The sequence below is a fragment of the Myotis nattereri genome, assembly GCF_964212035.1.
Source record: "Myotis nattereri genome assembly, chromosome: 1".
NCBI lineage: Eukaryota > Metazoa > Chordata > Mammalia > Chiroptera > Vespertilionidae > Myotis > Myotis nattereri.
The window spans coordinates 35,201,862-35,223,047 of record NC_138075.1 but is presented as its reverse complement, the minus strand read 5'-3'; the positions used below and the strand labels follow the sequence as shown (position 1 = coordinate 35,223,047).

At 44.1% G+C, this 21,186-nt stretch overlaps 1 protein-coding gene across 1 annotated transcript in view; it reads right to left on the bottom strand.

Moving 5' to 3' along the window:
• Window positions 1-20,591, bottom strand: part of CCDC175 (coiled-coil domain containing 175) — a gene marked incomplete at both ends in the record, with an annotated part of 56,826 nt that extends 36,235 nt beyond the window's left edge. Inside the window, 5 exons of the mRNA XM_081086367.1 lie at window positions 6,951-7,179; window positions 11,447-11,582; window positions 14,845-14,956; window positions 18,365-18,450; window positions 20,438-20,591. Coding sequence (XP_080942493.1) covers window positions 6,951-7,179; window positions 11,447-11,582; window positions 14,845-14,956; window positions 18,365-18,450; window positions 20,438-20,591 — 717 coding nt within the window. The remainder of the gene's footprint in view (window positions 1-6,950; window positions 7,180-11,446; window positions 11,583-14,844; window positions 14,957-18,364; window positions 18,451-20,437) is intronic.
• Between the last annotated feature and the right edge of the window lie 595 nt (window positions 20,592-21,186).

Sequence of the window (21,186 nt, the reverse complement as noted above, 5' to 3'; positions counted from 1 at the left end):
TAAATTAACAGCTCCAAGTCTGTTCCCCGCAGATCCAGGGGGAAGGGACTCCCAGTGGTTCTCAACCTTCTGGCCCTTTAAATTCATTTCCTCATGTTGTGACTCAACCATAAAATTATTTTCGTTGCTACTTCATAACTGTAATGTTGCTACTGTTATGAATCGTAATGTAAATATCTGATATGCAGGATGGTCTTAGGCAATCCCTGTGAAAGGGTCGTTTGACCCGCAAAGGGGTCGCGACCCACAGGTTGAGAACCGCTGGACTAGACAAAGAAAGAATACACGCATGCCCAGTAAAGTCTAGGTGGTCTAGGGAGGGTGATTGCCTATCAGTCACACCTGGGAGCAGGTCACTGGCCAGAATAGATGTGGCTACTGCAAGGGCACAAAACCTGAGACACATATGCTCCTGAACAAAGGAAGCTCTTGCTCTCGTGGGACTCTTATTGCAGGGGGTATGCCCTCAGACTCTGCACTTGCCTACACGGCCCGCAGACATGTGGGCTCCACACAGGATGGACTGATGGACTGGAATTAGTCTAATGCTGTGCTGGACCTAACTCTACCAGGGAACAATATAAAAAATACAAAGTAATACAAAAAGTTCAATGAAACTGAGAGTTGGTTCTTTTAACAGATAAACAAGATAGATGAACCTTTAGCTGGACTCATTAAGAAACACAGAGACAGACCCAAATAAATAAAATCAGAAATGAAAGGGGTAAAGTAACAACGGACACCACAGAAATAGGATTATAAGAAAATACTGCAAACAACTATATGCCAACAAACTAGACAACCTGGGTGAAATAAACAGGTTCCTAGAAACATACAATCTTCCAAAACTGAATCAGGAAGAAGACAAAAACCTGAATAGGCCTGGTAACAACTGATGAAACTGAAGCAGTATAAAACAAAAAACAAAAAAACTCAGCAACCAAAGCCCGGGTCTGGATGGCTTCACAGGGGAGTTTTGCCAAACATTCAAAGAACTAACACCTCTCCTCCTTAAATTATTCCAAAAAATTCAAGAAGAAGGAAGACTTCTAGGCTCTTTTTTGAGGCCAGTATTATCCTAATCCCAAAACCAGATAAGGCCACAACAAAGAAAGAGAATTATAGGCCAATAACCCTGATAAACATAAATGCTAAAATCCTCAACAAAATACTAGCAAATCAGATCAACAATATATTAAAAAGATCATAAACCATGACCAAGTGGGATTTATTCCAGGGATGCAAGACCGGTACAATATTTGCAAATCAATAAATGTGATACATCACATAAACAAATTGAAAAAATCACATGATCATATCAATAGATACAGAAAAAGCATTTGACAAAATCCAACAACCCATTTTAAAAAATATATTTTTATTGATTTCAGAGAGGAAGGCAGAGGGAGAGAGAGATAGAAACATCAATGATGAGAAAGTATCATGGACTGGCTGCCTCCTACATACCGCACACTGGGAATCCAGCCCACAACCCAGGCATGTGCCCTGACTGGGAATTGAACCATGACCTCCTGGTTCATAAGTTGACACTCAACTACTGAGCCACACTGGCTGGGCCAACACTCATTTTTGATAAAAACTCTAAGCAAAGTGGAGAGGGACCATACCTCAACATAATAAAGGCCATATATGACAAACCTACAGGCAAATCATACTTAATAGGCAGAAACTAAAACCATTTCCCCTAAGAACAAGAACAAAACAGGATTGTCTGCTAGTATTTTATTCAATACTAGAGGCCTGGTGCATGAAATTCGTGCACAGGGGAGGAGGGGATCCCTCAGCCCAGCCTGCACCCTCTCACAATTTGGGACCCCCTCAGGGGGATGTCCAACTGCTAGTTTAGGCCCGAGCCAGATTGAGCCTAACCAGCAGTTGGACATCCCTCTCATAATCTGGGACTGCTAGCTCCTAACTGCTCACCAGTCTGCCTGCCTGATTGCCCCTAACCACTCTGCCTGCCTGCCTGATTGCCCCTAACCCCTCTGCCTGCCTGTCTGATCACCTCTAACCACTCTGCCAGTCTGCCTGATGCCGCTAACTGCTCGCCAGCCTGCTTGATGCCCCTAACCCAGTGGTTGGCAAACTGGCTCGTGAGTCACATGTGGCTCTTTGGCCCCTTGAGTGTGGCTCTTCTACAAAATACTGACTTCGGCGCATGGGCCATGAAGTTTCAATCGCACTGTACATGCGTGCCCACACGTGGTATTTTGTGGAAGAGCCACACTCAAGGGGCCAAAGAGCCACATGTGGCTCGCGAGCTGCAGTTTGCCAACCACTGCCCTAACCACCTCTGCCTGCTTGCCTGATCACCCCTAACCATTCACCTACCTGCCTGATTGCCCCTAACTGCTCATCTGCCTGATTGCCCCTAACCACCTCTGCCTTGGCCCCTGACCCCACATCTTCGTCAGGAAGGACGTTCGGAATGACGTCTGGAAGGTCGTTCAGCTGTCCAGTCTAATTAGCATATTACACTTTTAATATTATAGATAGTATTGGAAGTCCTAGCCATATCAATCAGACAAGAAGAAAAAACAAAAGGCATTCAAATTGAAAAAAAGGATATAAAACTGTCATTAGTCGTAGATGACATGATACTGTACAGAGAAAACCCTAAAGACTCCACCAAAAAACTACTAGATGTAATAAATGAATTTGGCAAAGTAGCAGAATACAAATTTAACATCCAGAAATTGATGGTATTCTTATAGACCAATAATGAACTCTCAGAAAGAGAAACTAAAAAAAAAAAAAAAATCTCATTTACCATTGCAACAAAAATATACACCTTGGAATAAATTTAACCATAGAGGCAAAAGACCTGTATTCCGAAAACTATAGGACATTAAAAAAAAAGAAATAGAGGAAGATACAAACATAGGAAGAATATACCGTGTTTATGAATTGGAAGAATGAGCATCATCAAAATGTCCACACTACCCAAAGTAATCTATAGATTCAATGCAGTTCCTGTTAAAATACCAATGGCATATTTACAGATCTAGAACATATACTCCAAAATTTATATGGAACCAAAAAAGACCCTGGGTAGCAGCAGCAATCTTGAGAAAGAAGAACAAAATTGGAGGGATCACAACACCAGATATAAAATTATACTACAAAGCTATTGTAAACAAAACAGCCTGGTACTGGCACAAGAACAGGCATATAGATCAGTGGAACAGAACAGAGAACCCAGAAATAGACTCAAGCCATTACGCTCAATCAGTATTTGAAAAAGAAGGCAAGGGAATACAATAGAGTAAAGACAGTCTCTTCAACAAATGATGTTGGGAAAATTGAACAGGTACATGCAAAAAAAATGAAATTAGACCTTCAACTTAGACCATACATAAGAATAAACTCAAAATGCATAAAAGACTTCAATGTAAGTCGTAAAACCATAAAAATCTTAGAAGAAATCATAGGCAGCAAAATCTCAGACATCTCCCGTAGCAATATCTGTGCTGATACATCTCCTAGGGCAGTGGTCGGCAAACTCATTAGTCAACAGAGCCAAATATCAATAGTACTTCTTCAAAATAGACTTGCCCAGGCCGAAAATCAACTTCTGCGCATGGGCCAGGAAGTTTCAATCGCACTGTACGCGCACCCGCACGTGGTGTTTTGTGGAAGAGCCACACTCAAGGGGCCAAAGAGCCGTATGTGGCTCGCGAGCCACAGTTTGCTGACCATGGTCCTAGGGCAAAAGAAACAAAGGAGATAAACAGATGTTTAAAAATAAAAAGCTTCTGCACAGCAAAAGAACCCTGCAACAAAATGAAAAGGGAGCCCACTGCGTGGGAGAATATATTTGCCAATGATACATCTGATGAGGTGTTAATTTTCAACATATATAAAGAACTCATACAACTTAACAAAAGGAAGACAAACAATCCAATAAAAAAATGGGCAAAGGACCTGAATAGATATGGCTCTAAAGAGGACATCCAGATGGCCAAGAGACATATGAAAAAATGCTCCAAGTCACTAATCATCGAAGAGATGCAAATCAAAATGACAATGAGGTACCATCTCACACCTGTCAGAATGGCTACCATCAACAAATCAACAAACAACAAGTACTGGCGAGGATGTGGAGAAAAGGGAACCCTCGTACACTGTTGATGGGAATGCAAACTGGTGCTGCCACCAAAGAAAACAGTATGGAGTTTCCTCAAAAAATTAAAAATGGAACTGCCATTTGACCCTGTAATCACACGTCTAGGAATATGATCTAAGAAGCCTGAAACACCAATCAGAAAGAATACATGCATCCCTATGTGCATAGCAGTGCTATTTATAATAGCTAAGATCTGGAAACAGCAGCCCAAGGGCCCATCCGTAGATGAGTGGGTAAAAACAGTCCTGGATCCTGTTCTGCATGTGGTACATTTACACCATGGAACACTACACTATGCAGCTGTGAAAAAGGATCTCCTACCCTTTGAGACAGCTAAACAAAGTAAGCCAGTCAGAGAAAGAAAAGTATCATATGATCTCCCTTATATTTGGAATCTAACAAACAAAATAAACTCATGAACAAATAGAGCCAGAGACATAGAAGCATGGAACCAATGTCCATGCATAACTCATGGACACAGACAATCGTGCAATTACGGGTGTGTGGGGGCGGGGAGTTTTGGGGGAAGAAAAGGGATATCTGTAATACTTTCAACATTTTTAAAAAGATGAAGGATGGAGGAGAGGATGATGAGCCACTGAATTAATGAGTCTTGGATACTGTTCTGCACTGGTAATTCCTACTGCGTGAGATAACAAATGCCCTTACTGTCTAAGCCAGCTGGAGTCAGGGCTTCTGCCGTTTGCATCTGAAAGCGTCCTAACTGGTGCCATTTTCCAAGGAGATCACCAGGGGTAAACAAACTCCTAGCCCTGGCTCAAATCCAGCCACCACCTGTTTTTGTCAGCTGCTCTCATACATTCATACATTTAGGTGTTGTTTGTGGCTACTTTCGTGCTAAGATGGCATCGTTGTTTGTGGCAGAGACTGTATGGCCCACAAAGCCCTAAACATTTACCATCTGACCCCTTCAGAAAATGTTTGTAGACCCCGAGACAGGCTATTCACATAAGGAAGAGCCTGCCATGTTTGCATGTCCACGTTTTGAGCTCCTTTGTGCCTCCTTTTTGCATTTTAACATTTACATTAAAGAATAGGAGGCGGGGGGTGATTTCCCCGTAGGGTGTAAAATGAAGTCAGAAACTCGTTCATTCAGTGGAGTCACATGACCCAGTGTCTCCATGTGCGAGGCACGCCAGGCTCTGTTGGTAATGCTGGGATGCAGCACGAAGGACATGGACAGAATCCCCGTCCTGGAGCCTTCTGATGGACAAAGCACTCATCTGCGTATCCGACGCCACCGCTGCAGGACCAATTAAGTCCCCGGGGAAGTAAAGAGAAGGAGCAGGGCTCCCCCACTTCTCACCCCCCCTCCCAGCTGTGCCCACACAGACACACCCCACTTTTGGCTCCTGTGACTTAAGTGAGCCGCTCCACTTTGGGGTCTGGGGTGCTCAGAGAGAGGAAGAGGGCTGGAACAGCAGGGTGACCGAGAGCTGCTCAGCCTCCTTGTCAATATGGCACGAAAACAGTAAAATGCCTTTTGGTTCTTGTTGTCCTGATATTCCCATTTCCTTGTGACAGTAATCACCAAGTGAGTTCTCGCCCAGGGACAGGAGCCCCTCACTGTTTTTGAGACGTGGATGTTGGCTGACTCCAGCACTGCGGGTCAGGCGACCAGGGGCTTCAGCCCCGCTAAGGTCCTGGGAGCTGGGCTTTCCCAAATTCAGTTTAGTGGCTGCAGAGGGCCCAAGGGACTTCTTGCCAGCTCCTTCACCAAGAGCCCATTCCCAGGATGACTAAGCCTGAGCTATCGATATTCAAAAAGGACGATCCATGGTTTTAGTGTAAAACTATTCCTGAAAGACACAGTGTTACCGCCGTTAGCTACTTACTGATGGGAACAGAAGCCAAGGACGTCAGACACTGTTGAGCATATTCGGCTGGGAAGCAGGGGCCCGTCTGCCCCACCAGGAAGCTACGGCTTCACATCCCAAGAAATCGCAGCATTGTCCCTCCAAGGGCGTCAACACCCTTCTCTTCCCCACTCCAGGACCCGATTGTGTGTGGAGCAGGGGGAGATATGAACATGCTCGGTAAAGTTAAAATGGTGCAGAGGAGGTGCCTGACCCCAGAGGCCTGTCAGTCTAACCGGGGAAAGCCATTGTCAGGCCCAGCAGAAACCCTTGAAACCTTGGGAAGCTAATTGGTTATTTTGAACAAGCTCCTGGTTATAATCCCAGGAGACAAAGAGACAAAGATCTCTCTCTCTCTCTCTCTCTCTCTCTCTCTCTCTCTCTCTCTCTCTCTCTCTCTCTCTGTCAGATTGATTCAGCAGGTGCAGCAGGCTGGGGCAGGGCTGAACTTCCTAGTCCTGCCATAGAGACACGGCTTCAGAACGGCCGAAGGCAACCAGATGACATGGAGGCAAATTCCTGGTCCCTATAGGGCTGCAGATGAGCCAGGGGCCACCCCAGTGATACAAATCCTGTCACTCATATTCTTTCTCATGAACTGAGATGCTGCTATACAATTAGCTATCTTCCCCAAGGGGCTTCCCTAAGATTCCCACCTGCAAAGGAGATTAAAAACCCCAAGACAAAGGGCCAGTGCATGCGCTCTCCCGCTGGGGAACATGTCCACACCTTGCCCTTCCCCGTCATCTCTCCCACAGGCATGCATCTCCTAAACTCTAAGGATCTCTACTCTATTTCCCATCCCAGTGTTCACAGAGGACAGCACAGGAGCGCTAGCTAGCCTTCCGGACAAATAAATTATTCCCCATTTCGTGCTTGAGATTCTGGATAATTCTGTACCATAAAAAATAAATCATGCCACTTACCTGGCCACTCAACCTTCTTTTTGCCTTCAAATATTCTCCTTTGTCTTTGACTATTATCGCCTCTTTACCTTGAATACTTTTCTTTTTCAGTCTTATTTCTTCTTTCTCCAAGTTTATTTTTGTATAAGTCTCATTGATGTAAATAGCGGCGATGGCTTTTTTTCCCATCGCGTGGTTGAGTAACACAACAAGCTTTTCATGCTTCTTCGCCAGCTCCTTTTGCTGTTCACTGGGAGAGAGAAAAAACATTCATGGCATGAAAAGTATGGCTTTTGGGAAAGGAACTTAAAGTCTATTTGGTGAAATCAACCACCATAAAGGGGGAAATTGTAAGGCATACTGATTTTAGAACTGTATTTGTAATTGCCTAAACTTGGTTGAGATGAGGACAGATGGATAACACAAGTGTTAACCTTGTAACTCTTTACCAAGTAAAAATATCACGTGGTCCTGCCTCACCACGCCCATCCCCACAGAGCAGGTAGTGTCTATGGGATGTTTTGGGTGAAAATATGCAATGACTCAAAAACAGTTTGGAGCAAGTAAATAAAACCCGGCCAGACAAATGGTTTGCTATGTAGCACTGCCGTTATGTACCTTATCATCCTGAGATCTGTAGCTAAATCAAAGAAATATATACATCCCACCACCCCACCGGCCACCTTCTGATGCCAGGGCCTGCAGGGAGGACCAGGAGAAAGCTCGCCTCCCTCCAATGGACAGGAGTTAGGCGAGGAGAGGGTCCATCTTCATTGTTCAGGGGATGCTTGAAACCTAATGTGAACCCTCTTATCTCCCACCAGCTGCAGCCAAATCTGAGTTCAAAAGTAGACAATACCTTCACCCGTCAGTGGGTCACATTCACTGGAGGAAGACCTTGAGGCTGCTAGAAACATCTACCCCAGGGCTAACCATAAAAGGTGTGTAGGAAGAATAACTGCCACAATGTCTGAGACAGGCCAGTAAGCCAGGACAAGTGGAACAGGGAAACTGAGGCAGAGAGCTGAACAAACCGGCCGAGGACTTTACAGCCAGACACAGCAGTTCGCCTCCTGGAGATGACATCTGGGCCTCAGTTGTATTTCAGCTCCAGGCCCAGAAAAGCGGCACCACCAGGTGGGTGATGCCAGGGCCTGCTGCAGTGACTGACCCCTGCCCTGCCAGTAAAGGCCGTGACCCTGGAAGAGCACGCCTGAAAACTGATGAATTTTCTGCGGAAACCACGCCCTGAGACCTCCCCTAAGATTCCTGCCTGCAAGAGAGATAAAAACCCTCAAGACAAAGGACCCAGCACTGTGCTCTCCTGCTGGGAGCATGTCCACTCCTTCCCCTTCCTCTTCTTCCCCACAAGCATGCATCTCCAAAACCCTAAGGAACCACGTGAGGCTTGCAACCTGGGGGGGAGGGGGGGGGGAGGTGCTAATGGGCAGTGGCAGCTCTCACCTGGGCTAGCCTAACCCTCTGAACCTGTCTCCAAGGCCCCCTTTCCTCTGACTTCCCAGTGAGCCGAAGCAGCCCAGCCAAGGCTCTCCTGTTGCTGCTTCTGTGCTAAGCCCTTACTTCACTGTCCCCAGGTTTTTTTGTCCCCAGCTTTGATAAACGTACCCTCATGGTCACCTGGACTTGTGCTGTGAAATCTTTCCTGCACAAAGTCAGAAACCCACACACTACTGGCCAGCCCTAGACAGACCCCCTCAAGGCCAGGTCCCTGTCTGATAACATTTCTATATTTTCCTTTTTTAAAAAGCTCCTGCAATGTACACACTTTTTTTTTTCCAGTCCCCAGGGCTAAACATTTGAGTTCAGGTGGTTGTGTGCAAAGGTTCAGGAAAATGGAAACGGATTGTTGGTCAGTTTGATTTCCAGAGGTCACCTCCACCACGTAAATTCAATAAACAGAAGCGCAGGCTAGAGGGAGTCAAATCCTGGGTGCTTTGTGGTCTAGTAGAGGAAGCCTTCTAAGAATGAATCGACCTAGGGATCGAGTAGCCTCAGGGAGACAGAGCGAAAGAAGTCAAATGAAAAACCCTAACTGGGAGCACTGGGAGCCTTCAGAAACCATAGGGGACGTGCAGCCTGAGGAAAGCACACCAAAGAGCTTGCAGGGATCCAGCTTGCGAGAACTGTCCAGGAGAGAGGGCCACCTTCTTTGAAAAATGGGCGCAACGCACAATTGTAGCCTGATGATACCTCATCATCAAGCCACCCACGTTATGTTTGTAATTTGCCTTACCATAAGGATGTCTCTACAGCAGTGATTCCCAAAATGTGGTCAGGACCTCCCAGCAGCGGCAACATTACCTGGGAACTTGTCAGAAATCCCAGTTCTCACCCTCACCTCCACCAAGTCAGAAGTTCAGGGGGTGGATGTCCCCAGCAATCTGCGTTTTCACAAGAACCCCAGGAGATCCTGATGCACCATGAAGTCTGAGAGTCACTGGTCTGTAGGGAGGTGATGGTGCTGGCCAGCTGATACGAGTATTGCAGCTTGGAAATGGACAGTCTAGTCTACACGGCAGTCTCCGGCAATTGTGGCTGGCACACACCACGTACAAATCTGCACTGTGAAGCCCCAACAGGGGTTGGAGAATGAGTATTTCTCAAACTTACGTGATGATGAACTTCCTTTTTCATGGAGCGTCTCCCGGAACAGGTGTTCTGAGAGCCTATTTCCGGAGGAGTCTCTGGGCCTTGAGGTCTCCACCTTATTCCTTGTGCTTTGAAATCGTGTGCACCAAGCAATCCTCTGATTATTTTAGCTTCCCAAGAGGATTTTCCCGCTACGATGAGGGCTCTTTGAAAACTTCTCATTTTGACAAACTGACCTTCTAGTATTTACAATTAGCCTTGCAAATTTGCTCACAGCACTGAGTTGCTCTTCATAGTTTTAGTTTTGCTTTTTTCCCCCAGAATATCTCTCTTCCTCCATGAGATGGGCAAATCAAGACTTGTAATCCCCATTTAACAGATGGAGAAAATGGAACCCCCAGGGGTGAAGTGCTAGCAACACAGCCAGGAATAAAGGAAAGAGACTAACAGGTGTCAGATCCTCTCTTGGGAACATAACCCAGTCTTAGATTATGACTGACTATCTTCAAGGAACTAAACTAGCTACCATCTATCTGGCTTGATGCTATATTTACACCCAGCAAGCTTTCTTCCTTTGGTGGGTGAAATTTGTAAATTCAATTTTACTAAAATGGAAACCATGTGCCTCTGTCTGTGGAGGCGGTGTGCAAAGCACTGTGGGATTTACACTCAGCAGCTGCTGCAAAGAAGCTGGGTCAGAGGACAAAGCCCTTAGGACGGGGTGGGCAACCCCTGGCACGCGTGCCAAATGCGGCACACCAGTAACTTTTGCTGGCACGCGAAACCCTCTCTTACAATCTTCCATTTACAATTTTTGTGAACATTTGAATGACTTAAATGTTAAATTACAAGGAACTGGCAAGACACTTGATGTTATCTTTGGTTACATAAAGGCTTTTGAAAAGAAACTGGAAGTCATTAAGAGGGATGTGGATGGTGAGAGATTTCGATATATCCCAAACCTCAAGAGGCACATCAAAGACCTCCCAAAAGATGACAGAACAGACTGTCAAAGCCTTCAAAAGCTGTTTCTAAACATCATCAAGTCAACTATTGAGCAGTTCTCAAGATTTGCGAAATTCAGAGAACTGGAAGAGACAGCAAAATTCATGAGGTTTCCAGACAGCATGAAACTGGAGGAACTAAACTTACAAATATTTTCATGGATAGACATGGCTGAGTTTGAAATGCAGTTGATTGAATTTCAGAGTAGCTCAATTTGGAAGCAGAAATTTATTGACTTTAGAGTTGACTTAGAAAACATTGAAAAAAAGCGATTAGAGACAGGAGTACCAGAGAGAAGTGTCGAAAACGAACTATTGAGGACTTGGAATGCCATTCCAGAGAATTTTTTCTGTTTAAAAAACTTTGCAACAGTGTTACTCTCCATGTTTTCATCCACATACACTTGTGAATCTTTGTTCTCAGTGATGAATTTTGTTAAGTCTTGTAATAGTAGCCTGATGGATGAAAGTAGTAGCTTGTGCATATCTCTGAAGGTCACGAAATATAAACCTGATGTAAAATCTGTCATCAGTAATGCAGCAGCAAAAGTACCACTGATAATATCAAACGAAGTCATAAAGTTTTCTGTCGGACTATCAGTGTACATGTATACATTAAAAAATAAGTGTACTTTTCATCATCATATACTGTGTTTTGTCGCTCGAATGAATTTTATTATTTCTTCAAGGTTCTTCACATACGTACACCTTAGGAGATATCAAGTAGGCGTAACATGTTCTCAAAAAATTAGGGATGGCACGCAGAATAATTTTAAGTCAGAGATTTTGCTGGTTTTGGCACACGCTCACTAAAAGGTTGCCCACCCCTGCCTTAGGACATTTTTCCCACTCAGGCCCCAGACCTCAACTCCCTCTGGTATTGAACAGAAGAGAAATACCTACCCCAGACCATTATTAGTATCTTTCAAATCAACCATTTTCCTCTTCAGAAGCTCTATTTCCTTATTTAACCTTGCAACTTCCATCCGTAATTGTTTTATCTCAAGAAGGTTTAATTTGCGAGCAGCGACGACAAATTCTTAAAAGTAAGTGGAAATATTTACTGTTATTTGAGAAACAGCACAATTGTAGACACTAACTTTTCAAATCATGGACAAATTGCCTTTCTTTGAAATATTCTTTAAATTGTGTTTCTGTATCACAACACCTCTTCTTTACCCATTTGGACCCTCTCAATCTTATCTATCAATTATTTCTCTTATTATTTCAGTTGCTGCTATGGTGACCAGCTTTCTATGGGCTCTGAGCAACTTGAGACTGGTGCATCTGATAGCACCTGATGCCCGCTTTTTCCATCCACTCCTCACCTTCTGCCTGGCACTTCCCTGTTGCCTTTATCATGGGACTTCTTTAAATTTTAAAATATGTCTTTATTTATTTGAGAGAGAGAGGAAGAGAGAGACAGAAATATTAACGAGAGAGAAACATAGGCGGGCTGCCTCCTGCATGGGTATTGAGCCCGAAACCTGGGTATGTGTCCTGACTGAGAACTTCTCTAGATACCCACAGCCATGCATGTGGAACGCAAAGCGCAGAGGTGGGGCAAAACACTGGACCAGAGATCAACAGGAGCCTACTAGTACCTGGATGGTCCTGAGAAGACGTAACTGTGTCTTAGGGGCATGTTCTCCTACTTCAATAGTTGCATTTGACAACAGTCAACATCATATTGTACGGCATATTAGCTCTCCCTTCTCCCCACTTTGGTCTCTGTACCCTTCTCTCCTCCTTCTTGAATTGTACTGCCTAATAAAACATAGTGCAAAAGCCATTGCCTCTGGTTCTGTTGTCTAGGGAACTCAGTGTGTTAAAAACATACACTAATTATTCACCAGTAAATAACAAATCAGTGTAATCACGTGAGACTTCAGAAGACTATCTCAGTGCATGACAGACAGATGGTAACAATGCATGAATTTTGAATACGGCTGTTTAGCAAAGTCCCGGATGACCCATTTCTACACATACAATTTCCTAGAAATGAACTGCTATCTTCCCTGAGAGAGCTGGGTTATTTTTTCTAGGCTACTAGTTCAATTGTCCATTGTAGCAGGACTTCTCAAACTCTCTGTCTCAAATCTGCACATGCAACACCTGGGGATCTTGTTGAAATATAGGTTCTAATACAGCAGGTATGGGATGAGCATAGAGACTGCATTTTGTAACAGGCTCTCAGGTGATGCTGATGGTGCAGATCCAAGAACCATCTTTTGAGTAACAAAGCTTGATTCATAAGGCCAATTAAAGTTACTTGGTTAAGCAGTCAGCATGTATCAAGGATCTTATAGGCTCATACGGTATTTTTTTTCTTCTAAAATATTTTCCTGATTATAAAAGTAACTCAACCTAGAAATAAAAAGCAACCAAAGAAAATAAAACAAAAACACTCTTAATTCTGCCTTTGGTGAGGATTTCTTCCAAGCATGATTCTTCTCTGCATGTATAGTTGGTTGTATTTTCCCTGCCAACTTAGATTAACATTGTGCATGTTGTTTTATAACCAAATGTATCACTCAGGGTCCAATTAGGTCATAGGAATCTTATATAAGTTGATATAAAATTATTGATTATAACAGGATTAGAGAAATGAGGGAATGAATAAGAAAAAGTAAAGAGAACTCTAAAGAATTTAGGAGCAGCAGGCATAAGGAACAGCCACCATGCCCAGGGCTGAGACAGAGTGCCCTCGGAGAAGCAGCACCTCACACATGAGATCCAGACTTCACTGGAGGTGGCTGTGGCTCATTGCATGGCTCAGAGATGTTCATTCAATACTGGGCTGGCAATCTGGCTTCTGAGGTGTTGGGGGAATCTGTCCAAGGGAGGTGCCATACTTTAGAACTCACTGAAAACCACCCAAGGGTGCTGGGGAAGCTGTGCATTAATCACAATAGCCATTGGTGAATGGATGGATAAATATTATACATACACACACACTCCCTTATTTCCTCAGGAATATTGTTCAATCTTAAAAAGGAATTCTGACACATGCTACAACATGGATGAACCTTTAAGGCATTATGCCAAGTGAAATAAAACAGTCACAAAAGGACAAATATTGTGTGATTCCACTTATATGAGGTACTTATAGTAGCCAAACTCATAGAAAACTGGTGATTTAGGCCAGTCAAGCTGCCTAATTTAGTTGGATAAATATCAATTTGGAATGGGCTGATCTATATATCTTTAGTCTATTTGTAAACTAAATTATATAAATTTAATATATATATACCCAGTGCATGAAATTTGTGCACGGGGGGCAGGGTGGGGGGATGTCCCTCAGCCTAGCCTGCATCCTCTCCAATCTGGGACCCCTTGGGGAATCAGGCATCCCTGGCAGTCAGACATCCCTCACAATCTGGGACTGCTGGCTCCCAACCACTCGCCTGCCTGCCTGATTGTCCCTAACTGCTTCTGCCTGCCAGCCTGATCACCCCCTACCCACTCTCCTGCCAGCCTGATCGAGGCCTAACTGCTCCCCTGCTGGTCCAGTCGCCCCCAACTACCCTACCCTGCTGGCCTGGTCACCCCTAACTGCCCTCCTCTGCTGGCCTGGTCGCTCCCAACTGCCCTCCCCTGCAGGCCATCCTGTGGCTGCCATCTTGTGATGACATGGGTGGGGCCATCTTTTTAAAAAAAATATATTTTATTGATTTTTTGCAGAGAGGAAGGGAGAGGAATAGAGAGTTAGAAACATTGATGAGAGAGAAACATCGATCAGCTGCTTCCTGCACACCTCCTACTGGGGATGTGCCTGCAACCAAGGTACATGCTCTTGACCGGAATCAAACCTGGGACCTTTCAGTCCGCAGGCTGATGCTCTATCCACTGAGCCAAAGCAGTTAGGGCGGGGGGGGTGGCCATCTTGGGATGCCATGGGGGCGGCCATCTTGTGCAAGGGTGTGACAGTCAATTTGCATATTACCTCTTTATTATATAGGGTATGATTTCCACTTAAAATGCTGCTGTGTTTGTGTCTCACTGTGTTTGTGTCATGAACTCTTCTAGCTTATTTTGAGATGAAATACCTAAACTAACCTTATTTAATAATAAATTAAACTCATATTTTTACAAGGGCTTCATTCTATTTTCTTTTTTTAATGAAAAGTGTTTAATGTTGATATTATTGCAGGTGTCCCCATCTCCCCCTTCTTTGCCCACCTCTACCCCTCATCCCCCAGCCTCGGCCTTCATCATGCTGTCGTCCACGTCCATGGAGAAAGCATATATGTTCTTTCACTAATCCCTTCACCTTCTTTACGCAGTCATTCTCAAAATACCTTCGAGTTCTGTGTTAATGTGATCAGGAAGAGTTTCCAATAGAAAATATAGTCTACTGAGTTCCATGCTTTCAATTTCCAGATGTTCAATTGTAGCTCTTCTCATTTCTTCCTAAAGATTTAAATGACATATTAAAATAATAAAATTTATCTCTTAAACAATGCCCTATAAATGTTTTCAAAGGTCAAAATGTAATTTTCATTAAATACCTTCTGCTGCTATTTTTATTTGGAATAGAAAGTAGGAAACATAACTACAATCAGTTTTAAGGTGTCACTGTTAATTTATTTTTTTAACTTCCACTTATTTTCTCCTACTCAGAAATCATCTTTCCGTATGTGTGTTTCCTATTTGCAGTTTCAACCAATTTAAAGACTTCAACAAAAAGGGTAACATTGAGAAAGAAAACTAGTTAATTAAAATTAGAAAATGCCTATAAAAATATGCTTATGTATAAAGAGAACAACAGTTCTCTTTACATACCTACAAATCCAAACAAAAAGTCAGATAAGCCTGTTGTTATTATTATTAACTCATAATTTTTTTGCGGGGTTATCTGAAAAAGAATAAAAATCTGTTCATGGAACAATAGATGAAATCATCTTTTAAATAAATGGCTGCAATGGCTATAGGTATTTTATGACCTGAGAAATTACTATTATTTTTATTAATAATGAAAAGCAGGTTATATAATTGTATATATAGGATGATCAGGTTTCTTTAAAAAATAAAATTCAATACTGGCATCATCTATACCCTGAAAGTAGGAAGAACATTCATCAGGAGTTAACTGTGATTATTGTAGGGTGGTGGGATCATCATGGTTTTTACTTTCTTCCTTTTGCTTGTCTATTTTTTTTCTGTTTTCCAGAGTAAACTTGTGTGCTTTTATAATAGCGAAAATGTGCTACTTTAAAAAATGGAAGGATTTATCTCTAAGAGATTTCACAGGTCAGGTGTTAAATGGAGACATACTAGGTACTTTAATAAGCACACTAAATACTTCGCTCCCTTCAATCCCTAGAGAAAAACATAACTGAAAACAAAGCAGAAGAGGTTTTCATGAGATCACAGTGCAGTACAACATGCGTAAACTCTAAAGAGTATGTATTCTACTAGTATATGCATATACTCTACATGTATTCAAATAAGTGTAATTATAAGGTATAATTCTATAGTATGCATACACAACTATATATAACTAGAGGCCCATGTGCACAAAAATTTGTGCACTCGGGGGGGGGGGGGTCCCTCAGCCCAGCCTGTGCCCTCTCTCAGTCTGGAACGCCTCAGGGGATGACCACCTGATGGCTTAGGCCCGCTTCCTGGAGGATAGGGCCTAAGCTGGCAGTCAGACATCCCTCTGGCAGCCCGGGAGCCCTCAGAGGATGTCCACTTGCCAGTGGGGAGCAGGCCTAAGCTGCAGTTGGACATCCTTAGCACTGCTGAGGAGGCGGGAGAGGCTCCCACCACCACCGCTGTACTGGCAGCCGGCAGCCTGGCTTATGGATGAGCAGAGCTTCCCCTGTGGGAGTGCACTGACCACCAGGGGACAGCTCCTGCATTGAGCGTCTGGCTCCTGGTGGTCAGTGTGTGTCATAGTGACCAGTCATTCCCAGTCGTTCTGCTGTTAGGGTCAGTTTGCATATTACCCTTTTATTATAAGGATAGAGGCCTGGTGCATGGGTGGGGGGCCTGGTACATGGGTGGGGGCCGGCTGGTTTGGCCTGAAGGGTGTCCCGGATCATAGTGGGGGGTCCTGCTAGGGTGCCTGGCCAGCCTGGGTGAGGGGCTGATGGCTGTTTGCAGGTTGGCCACAGCCCCTTCAGGGTCAGGGGTCCTGCTGGGGTGCCTGGCTAGCCTGGGTGAGGGGCTGAGGGCCGTTTGCAGGCTGACCAAGCCCCCCAGCAGGGACCCTCACCCCATGTGGGTGTGGCCATCCTGGGTGAGGGGCTGATGGCTGTTTGTAGGCTGGCACAGCCCCCAGCCACCCAAGCTCTCAGTGGAGGCTGGCTGGAAGCAGGTATCTGGGATTTATTTATCTTCTACAGTATAATTGAAACTTTGTTGCCTTGAGTGGAGGCCACAGCCTGTCAGGGTAGGCGGGAAGGTTGGCTTTCTCCATCGCCGGGGCAACCAAGCCTCCTGCTTGCTCCATCTCCGTGGCTGCTGGCGGCCATCTTGGTTGGGTTAATTTGCATATAGTTGCTCTGATTGGCTGGTGGGCGTGGCTTGGGGCTTACTGGAGGTGCAGTCAATATGCATGTTTCTCTTTTATTAGATTAGATACTAGAAGCCCAGTGCACAGATTCATGCACTAGTGGGGTCCCTCCCTGGGCCTGGTCTGTGGGGTCAGGCTGAAACCAGCTCTCCGATATCCCCCGAGTGGTCCTGGATTGCGAAAGGAAGCAGGCTAGGCCAAGGGATCCCACTGGTGCATGATCAGGGCTGGGGAGGGACCGTGGGAGGGCTCCAGGGCATGTCCGGCCCATCTCACCCAGTCCCAATCAGCTGGATCCCAGCAGCAAGCTAATCTACTGGTTGCAGCGTCTGCCCCCTGGTGATCAGTGCATGTCATAGTGACTGGTCGAACGGTTGAACAAACAGTCGGACACTTAGCATATTAGGCTTTTATTACATAGGATAATTGTAAAGTAATGAGATTAACTTTTATCAGCAGTCTCTAGGCCCAAACTCATTTACTTTACAGTCATATTTTTATATTTTTAGATATTTGATATGTAGGTTCTTATTCAATATTTTTAAATCAAATAAAGAGACCTCACTATTCTAACCCTTCTGGGGAAACATTGTAAATGTCACCAAGGACCAAAGAGAAAAGTTTGTGACTTCAATAGAAAATTATTTAAATCTTTCTTTGTGGGGTTGAATGAACGTAACCAAAAGAATTTCTGTCCATTTATTTTCACTGAACAGCAAGGTCTACTTCAGGGAAATGGGTGCAAGAACTGCTTATAGAGAACTGAGTTCACTGGTACCACACGCAATTCATTTCAGAGGTTGTCTGTCTTAACCAATACTGACATACTGGTGTCCTAAGCATTTGCCCATTTGGCTCACCCCTTAGCTGAGCTCTGTTATCACCAGTATTGCTTCTGTTTAGCGGGCTTGCCCTCATCCATAGCACAAGTCTTTTTTTTTTTTCTTTTAAGGAGGGGGAAACAGGGAGAGAGAGAACTAGAGAAACATCGGTGTGAGAGAAAAACATCAATGTGAGGCACATCAATTGATTGCGTCCCATATGCCCCAAGGGCAGAGATCAGACCTGCAACCCAGGTACCTGCCCTTGACCGGAATCAAACCCATGACCTTTCAGTCCACAGGCTGACACTCCAAACACTGGTTAAAATGCTTAGTAAATTAAGAGGAAAAAAATTTTATAAATCTTTTTTTATGTATCTATTGAAATACCTTGAACAGAGTTGGTGTTAAATTAAAGTTTGATGAAGAAATAAGTGGAAGATTGGGGGGAAAAAACTCTTATAGATAATACAATACCAATCTCCTGACAGCTATAGCAATGTCCTTAAGAAAGATGGTAGCTTCTTCGTTGCATTTAAAATAGTCCCTTTGCAGTGATTGTTCTAAAAAAAAAGTAGAAAATTAAGATCTCATATTTATCTGTTCAAATCCTATTTAACCCTTTAAGATCTAGCTCAAATGTTTACTCAGCTGAAAATTATATCTTCTATCTCTGAATTTCTGTAGTACTTTATATAAATCTCTTTTGTATTTGTTATTTTCTATTCCATTCTATTCTAATTTAGGGATATATTTTATTCTCCTTGAGTCCATCTTTGCATCTCATGGTGAAAAAGAGAATGTTTATAGCATAGGCAAGAAATTCAACAAACATTTATGAAAGATATAAATATAACAAGCCTATAATGTAGGTTTGTATAGGAATGTTTTCTTATATGTTAGTATTTTGCCCAAAAACACACATTTAATTAACTGTATAACAATCTAAGTCAACTCTTGTAAACTTATGATGATTTCTATTTCACAGGTAAGAAATCTAAGACTTTGAGGTCATGTCATATGTTCAAGGTCACAGAGCCCATCACTGACAGAGTCTGGATTCAAATGTAAGTGGTGTGACTACAGGGTCCACACCCTAAGAGCTCTATTTACTTTCAGAAAAGTAAATAGCAATTTCTGCCCTCACTTCCAGGGAACTTGAATTCTCTTAATGAAATAAGCTCTCAAACCAAGTGAAAATCAGTTACAGAGTTTGCAAGCCAAGTGTGTGTTAGAGAGGGACGGGCATTGCCTGCTATCTCCTTTTCTTTCTTCTAAGGCAGTGGTTCTCAACCTTCCTAATGCCGCAACCCTTTAATACAGTTCCTCATGTTGTGGTGACCCCCAACCATAAAATTATTTCGTTGCTACTTCATAACTGTAATTTTGCTACTGTTATGAATCGTAATGTAAATATCTGATATGCAGGATGTATTTTCATTGTTACAAATTGAACATAATGGAAGCATAGTGATTAACCACAAAAACAATATGTAATTACATACGTGTTTTCCGATGGTCTTAGGTGACCCCTGTGAAAGGGTCGTTTGACGCACAAAGGGGTTGCGACCCACAGGTTGAGAACCGCTGTTCATAGGAATGAATGAACCCAAGAGCTTGATCCCACTTGCAAAGGAGTTGGAGAGCTACTACATATTTTATAACTCACACTAAGGACAAGAGGCTCAATTAAGTTTTTCTTCCTAAGAAAAACTCTCTGAAGGTTCAAAAATTAGCAGAAAAAAATATTTGTGAGTGAATGGGTATGCTGATCTAGACGACCTAGGACAAACATGAAAATACTCCTCCAAAACTTGTAAGAATTGTGAAGTTAAATTCGTTCATCTAAGAAGGATAAAAGAAGCTGTCCCAAACTGAGTAACATTATGACAGATATCAGTAAAGTTATCTGGAAACAATGAGATTATTAGAGTAAAGCAAGGAGATGCTTTGTTATTTGGTGTAAATGGTTTATGAGCTGAACAAGACACCCTTCCTTGGACTGTCGCACCTTAAGCTTATGTAAGGTCAGGTTTAGCTTCTTAAATGAAGAAGTATTTTAACCTGGCCCCACCCAAGGTTATTATCTGTTTCACCTCCTTACCACCCTTCTCTAATATTCCTTGCCTAATATGACAAGAGCTTCTTAAACACTTCTGTCGTATTAGGCAAGGAGATGCTTTCTTGTTTGCCTGTTAAATTTTCCAGTTGGCTCTGGCACAATGTTGGAGGAAATTAACTTGTGAAGGGAAGTCACCAAGGGAAAGGGAAAATTGAATGCACAATCTAATGCAGGTGGGCACTGCAGGTGCAGATAAATGGCAATGGCCTGGGAGTCCAGGAGTTGTCACCAGCTGCTGGTGTGAGTTGGGCCAAGTCACTCCAGTGGCACGACAGCACGAGGGCTGGGCCCTGGGTCCCACCCTGGCGCCTCTCTCTAACCCTAGGACCGGAGGAGGCTCTGCTCAAGCCAGGGATGCACTGAAGGTTCCTGCTAAGCTTAGCGCCCCTTCTCCGAGGACTCCCTCCCAGCGCCCGCGGGCCTCTCACCCACAATAAGGAGCTGCTCCAGCGCTGCGGTCGCGACTACGGAGCCCAGGGTGGAGGGGAAGGTGCTTAAATCCAGGGAGGGGCCGGTGGAGACGGCGACCTGCTTCAGCTTTTCGCCGAACCCCAGCTCCGGAGACCAGGAGTGTAGCGCCATCTTGCTGCTCCGGTGCCGCCCACTTGACCAGAGACAAGGACGCCTGCCCGTTGCCACGGGCAACGAGGTCGCCCACGCAGGCGCACCAGCTGTGGCCCGCTGGCGGCGTCTCTAGCTGCATTCACAATAATTAAGCTGTACCGGAAGGAACCCCTCTGGAGCGGTCCTTCTCTCCATGTCCCTTCTTTAGTGCGGCCCTCGCACCTGTCTCGTGGACCTTGGGAGTCAGTAAGGATCGTCCTGAGCGCGGCTCTGTGCCAGGCACTGCTGGAGGAGCTTCGTTTCCACAGGGACTTTGTGAGGCAGGTTCTTTCACACACATGTGCTAATTTTAGATGAGCCTAGGTAGTTGCACACCTGCAAGGTATTTTGTGTTTCACAAAATGTCCATTTTGTAAACTGCTCCCATGACTGACTTAGTCTTTGTCATAACGCTTCAGGGAGATTATGATGGTTATCCCATTTTTCAGAACATCTTACTGAGGTGAGAGATGCGGTAACCTTGAGGTAACCTCTGGCCCGGCCCTTAGGATTGGACAATGGCAAGGCAGTTTCCCACCCCGGGTCTGCCAGCGCTGCCCTGTGACTGTGCAAC